Source organism: Manacus candei, unplaced genomic scaffold, assembly GCF_025592945.1.
Source record: "Manacus candei isolate 608988 ecotype Guabito, Panama unplaced genomic scaffold, ASM2559294v1 h1tg000033l, whole genome shotgun sequence".
NCBI lineage: Eukaryota > Metazoa > Chordata > Aves > Passeriformes > Pipridae > Manacus > Manacus candei.
This window is the reverse complement of record NW_026138081.1, coordinates 558,183-578,028: the sequence shown is the minus strand read 5'-3', so window position 1 is coordinate 578,028 and position 19,846 is coordinate 558,183. Positions and strand designations below refer to the sequence as shown.

Sequence of the window (19,846 nt, the reverse complement as noted above, 5' to 3'; positions counted from 1 at the left end):
ACTTCTTATCATGAAGTGCTGCTGATTTAAGTTGATATTTGCCCACTGAAAGCTACATGGTAAAAATGCCTCATTGCATGTTTAGGAATTTAATGATATTTTGTGTAAGGATATTTTCCACACTGCAATTCTGATAAAAGGTCAATATTTATACATACAACAAATAGAAGTTGTAAAAATATGTGTGGATCAGTGTATGTAGTGAATTTCTGAGATTGTTGTTGTGTTTCTGTAATTTCCATTAAGTTTTAAATTTTAGAATAGGTAATAGCACTCATGTAACAAAGACATGCATTTTGTTTCTTGGATTGCACTTCATGAACATTGTAATTCAGATTACATGAGAATGTATAATGCATTATCACTGTCAAATTACAAATTCTTCAAATTTGTAGATCAGGTCATATCTTACTGCTCAGAACACAGAATTTTAACTATGAATTCTTGCTGTAGTGCTGGATTTAGTGGGACTTTGCAACTGATACTATGGAATCCCTAATACCCAAACTCATTTCTTTGTCAAGTTTCATTTAATTGATGATGCAGGAAAGGTAATATGACATTAGTTTGGCCAAGAATATTAAGTATATTTGTACATCTTTGTTGAAAGTTTCAGATTTTATGAGTATAATCAGAACCTGACTTGAAAATGTGCCTTGGAAGATGTATCCCTAGATAACAATATTCTACTGTATAAGGAAGTATTATCACTGAAATATGAATAAATAGACAAAGGATATACAGTGTAAACACTCTATCATGTAGGTTATATTTTATATGCATTAGTATTATGGATATTGTACAGGTATATCTAGTTGCATTAATAAGTTTCCTTTCATTTCCACTGGGAAATGGTGGATATACCTGTTATGAATTGGACTTCTCCACTAAATAATCTTTGTCATATATTAAGGTGTTTTAATGTTGATTATTGTTTAGGTAGTCACAGATATAAGTAAAATCTATGTGAGACTAGGTATACATAGAGGATGGGTAAAAAAAAACAACGAAAAAAACAACAAAACAAAAACCAACGAAACAAAAAACCACAGACACAAAAAAACCAACCAACCAACCAAAAACTACAAACAATTAAACAAAACAAAACAAAAAAACCCCCACCACACTATGTGGCTAGAATCAGAACTATTACTTTTAGCTTAGTAGTACTGTAGTTACAGACAACTTGTTTTCAGTTACCTGCTTCTTCATTTTATTCAACTACTTCTTTCCTGTCTCCCAGTTATCACAAATGAGCATCTTAAGGTAACCAATGACATTCATGAAAAGCATATTTCGAGTAAGAATATTAAGCCAAGTGATGGCTGGGAACAAAATCTCTGTAAGAATAGAATGTCACGGTGTTAATGTGTTTCATACACTGTGAATTACTGTTGTGTGATGAACAGCTTTCACCTTTCAGTACAGAGTATTTTCTCTGCCTAGCTGTCCCTCTTCTGTTTATAATCACATTAAAATATTTGACAGTTGGCATGAATAAGTATTATAAAGACAGGTAGGAAAGGGAAAAAACCAACTCACTCTTCACAGGATTTTATGACTGCCGTCTTGATTCTCCTTGGATGCTGAATTCCAGAAGAGTGGTACAGCTTTGAACAGTTAATAGAAACTTAAATCTAGAAATTTCTACAGTGTCTTCTTGGACTACTTTATCACTGCAGTGATACTTTAACTGATGATTTAGTTTAGTGTAAGTGGACATTGTTAGAGGAAACTTCAGGAAATGTAGGAAGGATGGTATAAGTGTTATGAATTGTAAGTGTAGATAGAGAAAAATGTAGAAATCGAGGAGGAAAGACTGTTATGTGAACATGCGAGCTATAACTTTCTTTTTTTTAATGCAGAACTGACAAAGAAACAATGCCGATATATTATAAAGCTGTTGTTATTTGAATAAATTTAGGATAATAGTCATAAATAGTAAAACCACAAATGGACTGTGTGGGAACCCCAAATGAATACTTAGGTAATCTAATGTAAGGTGTCGACATTTTCCACTTAACAGAAGGGGGGAAAGAGAGGTTTTTTGATTTTTACACCTTTACCCTGGCAGATTAAGATACTTATCATAATTTGAATGCTGCTATGCTAGGCTGTAAAGTGAAAATCAGTGATAATGATTAAATGTAAAAACTTATAGAAAAAAATACTTAAACAGCTCTGAAGAATCATCTGAAACTTTGATGTGATCTGATCTTTTAGTCTTGCTTTTGAAATAGGGAAACCATACTTTTTGTAAAGGTTATGATACCAATTCATGGAATTTTAAAAAATTTTACTCTTTGATTAGACCCGTGTCATAGAACAGAGTCTGTATCTTCTTTTGTCCTATGCTGAACATGCTTCTAGTAAAGAGCAGTTATGATTTAATACAAACTGTTAAACAGTTCTTCAGTCAAGTTTTCTCCCTTTTTCTGAATATCTGTACTTCAAAATATTTTTGCCATATGTTCTGGCATGAGTTTTCATTTTTCCTAAGCTAAACCTCATTTTCTTATTGCCTGCCTTCATTTCAAACCTATCTGTGTCCGTTTTTATTATTTCTACTGCTGCACATTTCAATTTGTTATCCTCTGCGGGTTTCATTATCATCCTGTTAATCCCTCCTTCCATTGACTTAATGAAGATGTTAAACAAAATCAAGCCTAATACCAATCCCTACGGCACCCCACTTCAGTATATTGGCATTTTCATTACTCTCTCTTTACAGATTATCAGCTAGTTAAAAGCATTTATAATTAGGAGAGTTAAAAAATCATTTCCAGATATGCCTTATCATGTATTTTAGGAATCCATATGAATTATAACCATTATCCTCCCCTATCTATTTATATATAATTCACTAAAAACCACAATCACCTGCAGTGGACATAATAAGCATTTTCTAAAAATGGAACATCCATTGCTCAATAGTTCATGTCCATGTTGAGTCATTTCTGTTACTTTACACTGCTGGATACTAGTCTTTTCCACCTTGTTTGTCTGGACCCTGAAAATGCCTTTAGTTTTCCTAGTAAATATTGATTTGATTAAGTGTCTCATTCTTCATCCCAACCCCAATTGTTAAGGAATAAACTCATCTTAGTAGATTTTTTTAATTTGTTTTGTTTAGCATCTTTATTTGAAGTGATCCGAATAATAAATGAGGAAGTGTTAATCAATTTGGAGCTTTTACTCCATCTTGTAGATAAGGTATGTTCATAAGGCTGAGTGTTATGCAATTTTTCACAGTTGGCAGATTTTGCTAATGTGGTTGTGTGAGAACTTGTGATTTTTTTCAAAAGCATGAGAGGAATGGTAGGCTTTGTAAAAGGTGACAGATTAATAGTCATGAAGACTAGAATTCCACTGTCCCAAGGAAGAAATGCATCAAAGATTAATATTCTTGTTATCTTGCTCATTTTAAAGTAGGGAGACTGCTCTTTTTCTGTTTAGGAAAAAGCACCCATCAGGATGGGGAGAACAGTTTATCCTCTATGACAATTAAGTCTTCGAGCTGTGTACTGTAATTTTCCATAAAGGAAAAATATGTACGCTCTGTACTAGTGCAGGACATTGGCCAAAATATGCACATTAAGTAAACAATATTTTTACCTCTGTTTTATTTGTTTCCTCTCTCTCTATTAAAGATTCCAAGTTGACCAAATCAAGACTCATGGAGAAGATTTCAGACTATCTATTTGTCATGCCCATGTGGATGTTTTAGATGGGAAGCCTTTTTCACCCACTTTATTGGAAGCTGCATTTATTTTTGGTTTATGTCTTATACTCCACTGGAATATGAATGACAGTTTTTGAGATGGATTTTTTTTTTAAAATTTCAGTTTCTGAATCTTTGTCTTCTGTAGATCAGAAGCATGTGGGGTTTATTTCTGTCAGTCATAGAGCAGAATAAAATTGATTTGGCATTGATCAAGATTTAAATATAACCAACATATATGCCCAAAATATGTATGCAAATATTACAGTTTTCTGTGATAGAATGTAACAGTTTTTAAAAGATTATTTTGAAGCTGAAACTTTGATCTTACCTTCTCTTAAGCTTTTTGACCTGATTATCCTCTCAAGTCTGTGCATATAGCATTTTGTTAAACTTCAGGGTACTAGAGATCTTCAGGAATCTATTAAAAGAGATTGCCTGCTGTAAATCCAGCACAGTCAAAAGGCTCAATTTGAATTATTTGATTTTTAGAGGATTGCAGAGGTGTTTACAATTGGGCAGTATAGAGTATGAATAGATGGTAATCATTATGTTGATTCAGTATTCATAACAATATTGTGGCTTCTTTAGATGCACTGTTGAGTTGTAGTGTTTTTAAAGAATTGCTAGGTTTTGTGCTGCTCAGTGTCTGCATGATGTGATTCTTCTCTTTGGTATAATTTAAATTAGGAAATGCACAAAAGTTTTAGGTGTGTTGATAGCATTATGACACTGTGTGCCATGTCAAATATGACTTTGTGGCACGATGTATCTTAATTTTGCTAAACGGCAGAGTAAAAAAAAAAAAAAACCAAACTAATTTAACATCTCTGAAATTGCAGTACTTTATTTCAGTTCTTGGTTAAAAAAAATTTTTGTGAATTTTCAACCTGCAAATATATAAGTTCAAAGAGGAAAAATTAAATCATCCTTTGATAAAATAAACTGTAATAGTGAAGAGCAATTCAAAAAGATGAGTGTTTTGTAGTTTCGTATCGTAGGTGATCAAATACATTTTGAAACGTCCATCCCAAAATGACAATTAGCAAAATGGAGTCACAGCATTTGAAAATTGAATTATAAATCTCTGAAAACTGTGGCAATGTTACAGCTATTTCAGTAAAATAGTAATAATATGCTATTGATTATACTTTTTGACCTAACTAGGAAAAAATATTATTTTATGGAAAGGGAAGTTCTGAAGTTTTGAGTATGATGTGCAAACACTCGACTAAGTTATGTGTGGATTCTTACAAATGTCAAAGTTTTTTTTAGTCAAAGTAACTTTTTTTACTACTATTTTTCATTTAGGAATATATCCTTCATCTTTTAGGTGCTGGTAACTGCACATTTTTTCTCAAAAGAAAGCCTGTACCAAATTAAACTATGTTTTATCAACTCAATCCTAGAATTTTTAGACTACAAATTTGCAACAGTTCAAGAAAAACATGTGTATTATATTGAAGATTGTGGTATATTAGAACCATGTTAGTCAGATACAATTTGTGTTCATAGTATGAACTCAAAGCTTTTCAATTACTGTTGTCTAAACGATGCCTTTAAAACCTTATTCATATTAGGCAGTTGAATAAAAGATTTCACATTGCAAAAAGCAATTTTGCTGTCATTATCTAAAATAAGAGGGCCCTAGGAAGAAAGGATTATCATATATTAAATAAAAAGTTCACCACCTTGCAGCTTTAATCCCTTTAGAAAAGATTATTTCTATCTAACTTAATCAGCCAGAGGTCTTTATTGCCTGGAGTATTAATTGATTTAGGTCTTCATTAAGGTCAGAGGTACCCATGGCTGACCAGAGGCAGCCTATTAGCGTGTTGTCAATTCTGCTGCTTTACACTGACTGAACCTAATGGTGGGTCGTGTCACTGTTAGGTCAGGGGGTCGCTGAACCTTTTGTGCACCCTGACCTGTTAAAGGGCAGCAGTCACTCAGTCACCAAACTGCATTCATAGCAAAGATTTGGCTGATTGCATGTTGACTCTATCCTTTTCAAGGAACATGAATTTGTTCATGTGGTGCAACTATTAGCATTCACCTAAATATCTGTGAGTGAATGCTTTTGATCCTTCTGTTAGAAGTTCCCTGACATTTTTATATTATGTCAGTCAATCACTAGCAAGTTTAGTAATACGAGCTGGAAAAGTTTCATAAACTTTCCATAGTTACTATTATCCTTTAATTAAAAAAAGAAACAACTCAGCGCATATCTATAGGTATCCTATTACATCTGTTTCTTTATAGGCAATAATAATAGCAGTGTTCTCTTGCTAATTAGCAGCTTAACATAATCCTTCTGTTCAGTTAAGTCTGTTTTTCTCATTGTTTCTTTTCCTGATTTATATTTTGTAGGAGATATGTTGTGTCCTTTTGGTAACTTACAATACTGTTAATAACTTTTTCATTCACAGTTCAAAGTGGCACCAAGTGTTATTCTGACTGTTCCTTTCCATGATACTATAGATGCTTTCATTCTGCTTTCCTAGTATGTGAAAGCAGCTTTAAAAAAAGAAAAAAAAATTGTTATGCTGGCTTCCATCTGTGTTAGTTGTGATCTAGCTCTATATTATCCCTGCAACACAGCTACACTATGAAAAGTAGTAGTAATTCTCAACAAGATAGTAGCTTTCTATGAGAGCATGGATTGCATCCTCTGAGGTTCTGATTGTCCACTGAACTCCCTTCATTATGCTAACTCAGTTGTGCTAACTGAGCAAAACAGATGTTAAATATTATGTTAACTTGTTAGGACTCGCCTTTCATTTAATTTGCAGTGATACAAATTAAAATAAAAAGGGAAGAAATGTGGAATCAGGTGAGGTGCCCTTTATAACCTGCTTACTTCTGTGGAGCTATATGGGAAATAAATTGGTACAAGGGACCATCTCAGCAGTATGAAGTTTTGTTTGGGGTTGGGTTTTTTGCTTGTTTATTTGTTTTTGTTTGCCAAGTCTTTAATGAAATTTAAACATTGGAAATATGTGTATAGTCTGCAGTGAAAATCAAATTACCAGTGAGACATCCGCGGTATAAATACAGATCCTTTAAGGATCAATACAGATCTTTTTTATTGTAAGTTTTTTCTATGCTGAGTTTACTGAATATGCAAGTTCTCTAGACTTGATACACCGTGAATCTATAGCCTGAAAGATCTTCTGTTATCCTCGTAAATGTTCCAAAAAGATAAACTGTTGCAAGGTTCTAGCAGGGTTTTGCAGAACACTTTCACAACACAAGGACTGACACCATACATTGTGACAGCTCCTCTTGTAAGATTTCAGTGCTGTGAACAAGATAGTATGATGACTTCCCTATTTTAAATGCTTTTTACTCTGCTAACAATTTTCTGTATAATGCTTCAAACATTCCAAAGATGACCTCTTGAAATCTGCTAAAGTGGTGTTTGTAGTGGTTTGCTGCTTTGTCCCTGGTGATTATTTATGCTTGCTTTTTCTGACCGAGTCACTGGGATGTCACTCCTCCTTCCCTTATCCTAAATTATGTCCCACTGAAATACAGTTCCTGCAAATCTGTGGCCATTTATTGACCCTTTTCCCCTTGTGTCCACCCTTTCATAACATGGTGGCTTGTTAGGACCACTGTTTTTCTGTTAATTGCATCTTAAGATACAAACAAGTATGTTAGGAGAAGAGGGATTTTTTCAATTGATTTTTAAAGAACTCTGCAAAATTCCCACTGAATCTGAGCCAAAAGTGGTGCCAATTTTGCTCAAATCCTTCAGAGATTTTCTTATGACCTTGCTTATGACCAGTGGGACTAATTGTATCAGAACTGTCCAGGATACTTTCAGAAAGTGCTATCTTGGTCTGTATTTCAAAACACTGACAGATATTTTATCGTTAATTAGTATTCATATTATGTCTCAAACAATCTGTTCAAGAATAGGGGAAGTGAACTGGTTGAACAGCTCTTCTGTCTACCTAATAATTAACATGGGCGATGCATGGAAAACCAGCAGCTCAACAGGGGAAGAAAAGGAAGAAATACTGCCAATGTGATTTTTTTTCAGTAGAAGTATAAACTACCTGCATTGGAGTTTTTGACTAATGCATGAATTTCACTTTGCAGAGGTGAAAATGAATGGTTTGCTTTAAAAACAAACCTGTGCCCCTCTGAATCATATCTTCCTGAATTTGTTTCTCATCTTGTCAGTATGCCACTTGGTAGCTGGCTGGACTCCCTTGTTCAGTGGCATGTATTTTAAAATAGCACTGAAAAAAAAAAATTGTTCCTATAAATCAAAATATTGCTTGCATACTTTTTTCCAAATTCAGGATTATACATAGCATTATCAAACAATATTTCAGATATTTTAAACAATTTAAATAGTTGATGGGTGTCAGTTGATATGTTATGTTTCCTCTCTACCTCCTCCCCCTCTTCAGCTGCTAATCATAGAGCTTGTATGCCAAATTGTATAAGATACTCTTCCAATAGTTACATGTGTGAGTCTTTTGTGAGACACAGACAGTTATGAGGACAGATTTGGAGTTGCATATGGGTCTGTCACATGGTTTGATTGCCATTGCCTAGGACACAGATTTCTTTTTTAATTATTCGTAATTCTGAGGAATTTTTACATTTGATACAGCAAGTTCTGCAAAATTCTTCCAAAGATTTCTTGCACAGTCCATTTTCCGTCTCTTTACTCCTAGCAAAATTCTTGCTGTGCTGACTTCAAAGCTGCTTACGCCCACCTTACTTCCCACTTCTATACTTAGTTTTCTTTTGATAGTGAATAAAATTTACTGTTTCACTCATTAGGAGAGACACAGACTTCCTAGAGAAGTGCAGCATAAGATGATGAAAAGTTTGATATTTACATTAAGATTTTATAATAAATCTTGGAGATGTCTGAATAGTAAAAATAAATGTTTCCTTTGCTGGCTGCTGTTAGAAAAGTAGGTCTTCAGAGTGTTGCTGGGAAGATATTGGAAAATCAGCCCAAAGTAACTGCATTGCAGCTCAACTTAAAATATATATTGATGGCATATCTGGCCACCCATTTAATTCCATTTTCAAAAGGTGGCCCATCTCTTTGTTCAAGTAACATTCTTCTACTTTTATTTTCAATCTGCAATTTCCTTTTACCTTCTTGTGGAATATCATCACTTTTTTTCATACATAGTCTTTTAGGTGTTCTGCAAGTATACTTTTGTAATATTTTTTAATTAGTTTACTAAAGGTGTTACAGATATGTACTGATACTTTCTTATAGAATTTACATAAAACAAAGCTTAAGACAGATGTTTAAGTAAATAGCATTGAACCAAATATAATGTGCATCATGACTCAAAAAAAGAAAGCAAGAACCTATTTAACTATGTTGGGGCATCAGTGTGATCCAGCAGCTGTAAAAGTCCATAACATCAGATGTTATTGTTTTGAGCTGACACATACATTCATGTATTAACTGTTAGGTTGCAGTTTATTGCAGTGCTGTGTTTCTATATTGTAGTTAAATCCCTATAAAATTATATTTAGACTGGCATGTTTGTTCCATTTGTGACAAATGATGGCAAAGAACAGTACTATTGAAAGAAACTACCTTGAAAATAGAAATGTGCTTCCCTTGTCTTCTACAAACTCTTAGAATCTTATTTACTTATTTTTATTCTCTTCTAGGTTGGAGATGTTCTCTACTGTGCTGGACAGATTGCTCTAGTACCTTGTACGATGCAGCTTGTTAGTGGTGGCATACGGACAGAGGCTGTAGTTTCGCTCCGTCATGTTGAGCGAGTTCTTCAAGCTATGAGCCAGAAGACTGCTCTCCACCACGTCATCACAGCCAGCTGCTATGTAACTGACAGCAAGCACATTCCTATTGCTCACTCTCTATGGCAGAAGAAATTAAGAGAATGTAAAAAGGTAGCTGTGATATCCATTTTCTTCTTTCTGGGTTGTCTTTTTTTTCCCTTTAAGTCTTGTAGTAATATCAGAATTTTCTCAGTACATTTCAGAGAGGTTCAAGTAAAGCTGATACAATATGGTTTGATTGATCTGTTATGTTCTGGCTTATAAATGGTTGAGCACAATCGAGAAAGGAAATGGCATAATAGAAAGTTATATTCACCACTAACTTTGTCTTAATTCCCCAAAGCACTGTGTTAAAGGACTCTTAAAGAACAGTCAATTTCTCTAACAAAAATGTGAACAATACCTCATTTGAATTACTTCTACTCATATATTTTTGCATAATAAGAACTGGGCATTTTACTTCAACTTTTTATGAGTGAGGTTTTTTCCCCCACTCTTTCTTACAAGCACTATTGTCATGACAACTGAAATTAACAATTTGCTGCTCATTATTGCTTTATATTCAGTTGGACTTTTTAAGACCAGATCAGGACATGTTCGTCTATTGGTTAACCCTAGTTTAACAATTTAATAATTTGCACAGTGATTTATAATAATAGCATAATAATTTCTGTTATTTTTGTGCCACTTTCTTAAATAACCATGGAACTCCCTGCCAGTATTAAAAGGTAGTGGCCACAAATCTTGTAAAAAAACGTAACTTCTCCACAAATGCATAAAAATGAGAATAGTAACTACATAATTGCTGTATATTTTAATATAACCTAATTATTATGTTTTCTCAAGGAAACACATGGCTTAGAAGCATAGCATATGTTAATATTGCCATAGAAGAAGGAAAAAAGGCACCTGAAACTTTCCTTTTATTTGCCTTTACTTTTGTTCTCTGCACTAGGCACTTGTCTTTCTGAGTAAAGATGTAGACTTCACTTAGATGTTTACACATTCCAACTTGATTTACTAATAAAGGACCCTCTTAAATAGTGTTTATTACTCCTCCAAGACTAGATTCAGTTTTTTAAGTTCAGTTCTGTTTCTTACACTGTGACTGGTTAGTAACATGTACCATGACCATGAAGCCTACCTGCTTTCTGATTTATAATATGTATGACTGGAGGATAGATTGGTGATGTTTGCCAGTCCTTTGAAACTATTCCTTTTCCCAGATAGAAGCTTTTGGGTCCTCCGTAGTTATTATACTTACCAAGTACTCTTTATGAGGTCTTTTTTTTCTTCCACTTACTGATATGACTAGGCAGTACATTCTTTTTTTTTTCTTTTTTTTAACTACATGAAAAATACTGATGAGGTTGTTTACTTTTGTGCTATTACTAGTATCTATTCCATGTAACTTTTTGATTGTTCAAGCCATAGCTTAAAAAATGGATTGTTGCCTCCATATACTCCTGTGAAGAGATAGCTGCCTGACTGTTTCCAGGAATCTTTAGCAAAAACATCCTGCAATCAGACATCAGGCAATACAGGAGGATGTTCATCAGTCTTATGCTATGCTTATCAGATCATAATTAATTATTGACTATATCAGAAAGAAAAAAATATATTAGCAGATAGAATAAATGTCTGTCACAACACAATCAAAAAATGCTTTGGAAAAAACTAAATGCAAAAGGGAATGAGATGTTATTAGCAGCTGGATGTTCCAGTTTCTCTATAATTTTGCCAATAGGAGGTTCAGACAGAGGAATTGAATTTTTCCTCAGGATACATGTGTTTTTTGATTAGTAAGGGTTTGTGTACACAGTAAAGCACAGTAAAACACTTCTGTTCCAAGGAATCAGAGAGAGGAATTATCTTGCTCTGAAAATACAGTTGTCCTGTTGATGGAAATAGAAGTTTTCTATTGGAAAATCATAAATTGTACAACAGCTGTATTTCTGCCTCAATGATACCATGGAATCAGTGAAAACAGGTAATGCAGTTTTTACTTAGAAGCAGCCTTCTGGATTCTGTAAGATACTGCCTTTCTGTGTGTCTGAAGTCATATCCCTTACCTGTGTGGTTTTGTTTATATTTTGGTATCCTGGTGCTACTACAGACAGTTCTGTTGGATAGTATGACATGAAATAATGGTCTGTTTTCTTCAAGTAAATTAAATCAGCCAAACCAAAAGTATTTTATTACTCTTGAAGTGTATTTCAAGCAGTGGCCAAAGGCCTGAACCAGTAGCAACCTACAGATTACTTAATAAGAACAAATGGTGTCTCAGTTGAAATTGTTCCACTTCTGTCACCCATGAAAAAAAGGGTTTTGTTTATGCAAATAAAACAGTTCAACTCAGGGCTCATCTTTATTAAGCTATACATCATAAACCATAGAACTAATTATGTTTTAAAGACAGGGTTTAGACTTTACATTTCTTTTGTCGAATATTCTGTATTTAGTAGCAAAGTGATGGTATGTTAAGATTGAGATAATTATATTTTACTTACTGACTAAATCATATGCATCAGAACTGCCAAAGGTGTTTATCTTTAGAGCACAAAAAATTATTAGCATTCTGTCATAATAGTGATGCCTGGTAAATATCTTCTACATAAATGATACTGCTCAGCAACTTCAGTTGACTCCTTTGACGTGTTTGGTAGCAGTAGTCTGTAAAACATAAAAGGGATTATATAAATCGTTTAGGACACAAATAAATTGGACCTAACAGCACATAATATAAAGAGGAGTGTGAGAGTTGTTCTCTGGATGTGTATATATAGCTCAAAAGATTTACTTCTAATAGCAGGATGTGGACACAAAGTTGGTCAAAGCTTCATTAGCAAATTTGCAGATCACACCAGGTTGCAGGGGGCATGTTGATCTGCTGGAAGGCAGGAGGGCTCTTCAGAGGGAACTGGACAGACTGGAGAGCTGGGCTGATTCCAAGGGGATGAGATTCAACAAGGCCAAGTGCCAGGTCCTACACTTTGACCACAACAACCCCCTGCAGCGCTACAGGCTGGAGACAGAGTGGCTGGAGAGCAGCCAGGCACAAAGGGACCTGGGAGTTTGGATTGACAGGAAGCTGAACATGAGCCAGCCAGGCACAAAGGGACCTGGGAGTTTGGATTGACAGGAAGCTGAACATGAGCCAGCACTGTGCCCAGGTGGCCAAGAAGGCCAATGGCATCCTGGCCTTGATCAGGAACAGTGTGGCAGCAGGACCAGGGAAGTGATTCTTCTCCTGTACTCAGCACTGGTGAGGCCACACCTGGAGTACTGCGTCCAGTTCTGGGCCCCTCAGTTCAGGAAGGATATTGAGGTGCTGGAGCAGGTCCAGAGAAGAGCAACGAGGCTGGTGAAGGGGCTGAAGCACAAGTCCTATGAGGAGAGGCTGAGGGAGCTGGGGTTGTTTAGCCTGGAGAAGAGGAGGCTCAGGGGAGACCTCCTCACTCTCTATAATTACCTGAAAGGAGGTTGTAACCAGGTGGGCATCAATCTCTTCTCCCAGGCAACTATTGGTAGGACAAGAGGGCATGGTCTTAAGCTGTGCCAGGGGAGGTTTAGGTTGAATATTAGGAAAAGGTTTTTTACAGAGAGAATAATCAGACATTGGAATGGGCTGCCCAGGGAGGTGGTGGATTCACTGTCCCTGGAGGTTTTTAAGAAGAGACTGGATTTGACTCTTAGTGCCATGGTCTAGTAACCACGGTGCTGTTGGATCAAGGCTTGGACTTGATGATCTCAGAGGTCTTTTCCAACCCGGTCGATTCTATGATTCTGTTATTCATTTGAGATAAGGCCACAGGGTAGACACACTTAGCTGAACTTTGGAAGACTTCTTGTCATATTGATGGGGCCATTTATCTTTTAGGAACTTCTTGAGTTATGAAGAGAAAGATAAATTATATTTAAATAAATTAAAATATTTTTAAAAATTAAATAAATGTATGCTTCCGAATAGTCAAATTGTTTCCAGAGAAAACATATTATATATTATTAACTAGAGAAGTGGGTCTAGTGAACATCAAAGATGGGAGGGAATTGCAAGAGAGGGAGGAAACAGTAACTAAGCAATCTGGACCCCTTAGCAACTCTAATTTGTTTTAGTCACCCAGCCTCTGGTCTCTTCCTTATTCTAGCATGATTCCTTGCTTCTTAGACAGCTCCTTTCCACTGCTGTCATCCTGATTTCCCTTACTCCTAATGGCAGCTCATTTCTGCGCTCCCAGCACAATTCCTGCAGTCTCACCCCTACAGTATAACCCCCTGAGCTTCCCTGAGCTCCAGTTACCCACAGTTATCAAGGGTTGTCTCCTTAGAGCTGGAATCCAGCCTGTCTCTCTCTCTCTTCTTCCTTCATATGTCCCTTTGAGTCTCAGTGTCATTAGAAAAGCAATTCAGGGTGACAGAGGAAAGTGAAATGTAGTGCAGGGATGTAAGGTTGGAGTAGAAAAATAAATAGTGGGGAGGAAAGGATAAGAAAGCAGCTTCACCAAGGATTCAGTCAAAACAACAACCGAGAATTACTGGGCTAAAGAAAAGATCTTTGGAGCAACATTTTGAATGTACACAAGAGAGATTTCCTTTGTCAAGACAAAGGAAACTGAGATCTAGAGTGAGGGAGCCAAAGTAAGCATTTAATTCTGTAGATGGATAATGTTGCATTTTTGTTATTGGAGAAATTAAAATATAGTTAAGGGAAGTAGTGGTTGAAATCAAAAGAAAAAAACAGAGGCTGCAAAAAATAGCATTAAGACAGTTATACAAGTGAATAATCAAACCAAAACCTAGGAAGACTTATTGGAATTAGCAAATACTATTGCCAGCCATTGTCAGCTTCCCTCCACCCTATTTTTAATTTACATACCTTCCACAATGTCTTGTGTTTGCCAGGCATACTTTATGATATTTTAACACTCTTGAGGAGATACATTTAGGAAGCTTCTCTAGCATACCTGGTCAGAAGTAGTAACAGTAGTGGGAGAACTTCTGCCTAAACCCGTAGTTAGTATTTAGTTGTTTGGTTTGGTTTGTTGTTTTTGGTTTTTGGTTTGGTTTGGTTTTGTGTTTTGTTGGGTTTTTTTGTTTTGTTTTGTTGGGTTTTTTTTAAGAAGAAAAAACTTATAGCATTGCTAAACTTTCTGGAAGAAAAACTGACAGTTTTCCAATTAAGTCTCAACTTGTGTTTTTCTTTACTTCACATCTTTTAATGACAGTGTCATGTAATATGATGATTTTATAAGTGGTTTTGCTAACTCATTCAACAGAGTAATCAATAGAAAAAATAAGCCAGATGGGTTGTAGTCCATTTGTATTGGGTGGGACAGATGGCACTATTGATAGATGGAAATATTCCAAATAATTATTGTATAATGATATAACAGTGACTATGCCTGCAAAATTTTATTAATTTATTTTGCGTGTGCACTTTATTCAGTAGGGGTTGAGTTGTACCATTTAGACAGTACTAACACTATATTTAGTTGGGAGCCGAGTCCACCCCTATCTTCTTTTTCCTCAACCCATGGGCTTTCCATGCAGAACCATACCCTAGTACTTTGTTCAAGTATTTCAAGGGGTGGACTGTACTTCTGCCTGTACAACAGACTCCCCTAGACCAACTGAGATGGGCAGGATCACAATTACATTTTTTTTCTACCTCTGAATACCTACGTTTTTGCTTTCTTTTGTTATCCTCACCAATACAAAGAAGAAACATGCCGTACTGTCTCAAGATTTCAGGCATTCCAGCTTGCTTAACTGCTGTGGTTTATTGTTTTTACATCTTGCTAATCCCCAGCAATATTTGGTATAACTACATCAATAAAATACATAAATTCTGATAAACTGTGTAATAGATATTTGGGTTGTTGCTATTCAATTGTATATTCCATGAAAAAGTACTATGAATTCATTTTTTTCTGTGATTTAAGAGCACATCAACTTCATTGCAGAAAAATTTTGAGGCCACTTGCTGCTTTTGAAACACATTTGTTGATAAAACTGACTAAATGAAAAAAAATTATTTTCAGTTCTTATTTTGATTTGATGAAATATATACAAAACTTGGAGACAGATCTTCCAGAACTGTCTGAAATCTTATCTCTGATTTCCTTGTTATAAAAAGAAAAATTTATAGGGAAATATTCTAGTACAATTAGTACACGTTGTTTTGTTACCAACAGAAAGTTTAGAATTGTCTGTATTTGTAAGTGAACCCAAAATATTGGTGAAGGGAGATTTTTAGATGGTGAAAACTATGTATTTGTTAAGCTTAGAAGACAGAGTTGCATGGAAAGATAATATTTAATGTAATTGCAAGATGTATTAGTAACTCTAAGGCCATTAGCTTATATCTTTTGCCTTAGCGAGTCATTTTATACAAACTGTTTTTTCTTCAAATGATGATATTATAGATCAATTCCACTCTGAGCTATTTTATTAGACAGCTGCCAATGTATTTTCCATCCTCATTAATGAAAACTCTACCAGGTGAAATACTTCCCATGCTGTGAAAAAAATATGTCTTTTGACTTTTATAACACAGCTTGTATTTGGACGTTACTTGTCTGGTCCTCTCCCTCCAATACATTTCTGAGCAAATGTACTGCAAACTTTAAAAGTTCTGTAGCCTATCTTCTTCTGACAGAAGCTTGCTTTTTTTTTTTTTGGTAAGCTTTTTTATGGTAAGCATTCAGGATGAGTGGCTGTGATCCCATGATTGTTTCAAATCCAGCAAAGAGTGCTACAGTTGACTTTCATTCTGTCAGGAATGCCAGTCAGGTTGTTGACAATATGTGTCTTAATAGCGTGTAATGCAGAAGTGATGGAAAAAAGATTCACAGTGTTTCATCTGATATATATTGTGAATGGGTTCCATGTTTATTTCAGCACTTGGGTAACTTGATGCCAAATTTAAAAATCTAAATTTAAACCTTTTGGGCCAGATATACAAACTGTTTATATGTCAAAAGATGTAAATGAGCCTGAGCTAGGATTTTTTTAAAATATCTAAGAGCAGTCATCTAGGGCACTGGGCCCATTCTAGGGAGCCCCTGTATTGTACCTCCTTTGACACTCCTGTAAATACCATTGATGCTACCCGGTGTCTTTCCACTTTGCCTATGAAATAATGCACAAGTCCCAAGTTATAAACAAGTTGAATCTTAAACCAGAATCTGTCTAATTACATGCAGTTGTTTTCTGAAGTAATTATTGTGTTTTCATGGCAGTCATTTAGAATGGCATCATACATCTGTAACACAGCAGTCTGTGCATTGTTCAGACATTCCTGTACTATTTGAAGTTTACAGACTGTCATGAATTTGAATAAAATTCATGCATTCTCTGACACTTTATCTTAAGTAGAACAGAAGTAACTTATGCTCGAATAGAAGGAGTTGAAGATTTCTCTTCATGCGAAGGATTGGACAGAGGCTTAAGATCCTCTTTTACCTATAGAGGAAATCACCATAAAACTTAAAATGGCATATTAAAAAAAAAACATGTTTCTCTGAGAGGATATGTACTTTTTTCACCATGCTGAGCAGATGTTTCTAAGTCCATAATATTCAGGTACACTTTTTTGTCTATTTTATTATATGTATTGGTTAATATCTTTGTTTAATACAATTGTTAGATTTCCGAACAGTATTGTAAATTCTGTGTCCTGGAGGTAATAGTATAGGCAATATCAATTTAATTGGTCTCCTTCTTTTACAAGTTTCTTGAACAGAACAGTTAAAATACGAGTAGTAGAAATAACGAGTATTACAAAGGTAAAAATGACAGATTAGAACATTGCTACATTTACATTGCAATAAAATCGCATGTAGGTTAATTAATATGATTCGTAGTATTATCAGAAGAAAACTAAATATTTTTGAAAATGGTTGCTTCCAGCCAGTACCTATGCCTATCAAAAATTCAGTAGGAAGAAAATACATGTTTCTGTTTCCTTTTTTTTTGTCTCATCAAGTTTCTAACATCTATTTTGTTACTAGGTGTTATTTCAAATGTTCCACAGTTTGATATGTTAAACCAGGCTTCTTTTATGGCCCACCTTCAGAACACACAGTGCATTAAATTCCACAGTGGTAGTGGGTTTTTCATCTTGTGCCTAGTGTATTTCATTTCCCCTGTGCTCAGATTAGGCAAAGTTTTTGTATTCATTTGAAGCAACTGTAGTGAGAATATTTAACACGGGTCAAATGCAGATAGTGGAACTCCAGAGGTCCTTGAAAATAGTCTGCCATTTGACACTGGGCCACAATGGGAGGTGAAAGGGTTGCCACTTTAACTTTTTCTTAAAGGAAGACTATGATACTCTATTTGTAACGTAAGTGGAGCCTTAATGAATTTTAAAAAAGAGTATAGTCAACAAAAAGAACAATGAATCAGTCTACATGATTTTAACTAAAGCCATTATTAGAAATTGAATATGTATGTGTATAAAAGTCATATGGTTGTATGGTGCTCTAAACAGTATGCAAAATTTAACTTGTAGAATACAAAAAAAATATGAACAATGGAAACTAAGAAAGGAGAGCATTTCTTGTGTGAACATTTATGTAGATAGATACAATCAAATTCTCAGCTGGCATAAGTCAGCATAACTCTCTGATTTCCACAAACTGATTTATACTAGCTTATTTGCCATTTACAGGTAATATATACATGCATTTGAATGTTGTTTTTCAGGTAGACACAGTGAAGAAATGCATGTCAAGTTATTCAGGGTGGTAAACAACCTAGTTCATCCAGGCTGACTGATTTTCCCCTGCAGCAGTTCCCTTATAAGAATTCTTTGAGTGTTTCTTCATCTCCTCCACTGAAAATATTAATTCTGTTTTGAACCTGTCACTTTTCTGCTAAGCAAGAGTGGATATATGCATCCATTGTTTGCTTAGGCCAGAACCTCTGGTCGAAAGTCTAATGTGTGATGACTGTGAAAGGGTTTCAACCATGAAGTGAGTACCTGTTGTCAGTGCCTCATTATAGAGGGGAGAATGCTATTTTTGTTGAAAAATGATCAAGGTCTTGCTTTCACTCATGAAACTTCCCTATTAAACTGTAGTCCAAATTGCATGAAGGATGGAATTTCAGGATAATCATCACCTTCAAAGTTTTTTTGTTCTCCTTTGGATGAGTTATCTTGCTGATCAGAACTGAAAGAAGAGCCATATTATCACCCCAGCCTACATAGATAGTTTTATTAACAACTGGTCCTTCCTAAAACTGTAGCAGGTTAATAGCTTCCAGACATCACAAACACTCCTTCCAAGTCAGTGCTTCCAACAAGTAGTTTGATGTTCAGTACCAAGTAGCTATTCTAGATCTCTTCCTTTTCCGGGGTATTTTAACTTATCTCTTCAATGTAAGCTCCATAAAAATCAGAAAACTGAGATTTCAGGAACTGCTCCAACTTAATCAAACTTCAGTAGTGAGGGTCCTTCCCTTAAATCTGTGGGCAATATCCGCTTTGTCAGCCATTTAACTGATCTTTCTTTGCAGTTGTGCCATATTGAAAAATGAAAGTAACTGACTACCCTGCTGAAAACAAACATTTACCTCAAAAGTATTCATATGCATAGAATAGAATGTAAATGTATTTTCCACTAAAAAGTGTCAAATTCAAAATTAAATTAATTGCCAGAAAGCCAATTGTATCCTGAGCTGTATCCAAAGCAGTGTGGCCAGCAGGTCAAGGGAGGGGATTCTGCCCCTATACTCTGCTCTGGTGAGACCTCACCTGGAGTACTGCATCCAGGTATCCCTTGCATACTGCATACTGGGGGCCCCAGCACAGGAAGGACATTGACCTGTTGGAATGAGTCCAGAGGAGGGCCAACAAGATGATCAGAGGGATGGAGTACCTCTCCTATGAGGAAAAGCAGGGAGAACTGGGATTGTTCAGCCAGAAACAGAGAAGGCTTCAGGGTGTTCTAATTGTGACCTTCCAGTACCTGAAAGGAACCTACAGGAAAGATGGGGCAAGACTATTTACAAGAGCATATTACATATTACATTACAGGACAAGAGGGGATGAGTTCAAATTGAAAGGGAGTAGGCTTAGATTAGATACTAGGAAAAAATTCTTTTCTGTGAGGGTGGTGGGACACTGGCACAGGTTGCCCAGGGAAGTTGTGGGTACCCCATTCCTGGATGTGCTGAAGTCCAGGGTGGATGGGGCTCTGAACAACCTGGGCTAATTGAAGGTATCTCTGCCCACAGCAGGGGGTTTGGAACTAGATGATCTTCAAGGTCCCCTTCCAACCCAAACCATTCTATGATTCCATGAAATCATTTTTGATTGCACAT

At 35.5% G+C, this 19,846-nt stretch overlaps 1 protein-coding gene across 3 annotated transcripts in view; it reads left to right on the top strand.

The window, feature by feature from the left end:
* DPH6 (diphthamine biosynthesis 6) overlaps window positions 1–19,846 on the top strand; it is a 198,317-nt gene that overhangs the window by 125,158 nt on the left and 53,313 nt on the right. For all 3 annotated transcript variants that reach the window (XM_051791781.1, XM_051791782.1, XM_051791783.1), the window contains one exon: window positions 9,386–9,628. In XM_051791781.1, coding sequence (XP_051647741.1) covers window positions 9,386–9,628 — 243 coding nt within the window. The remainder of the gene's footprint in view (window positions 1–9,385; window positions 9,629–19,846) is intronic.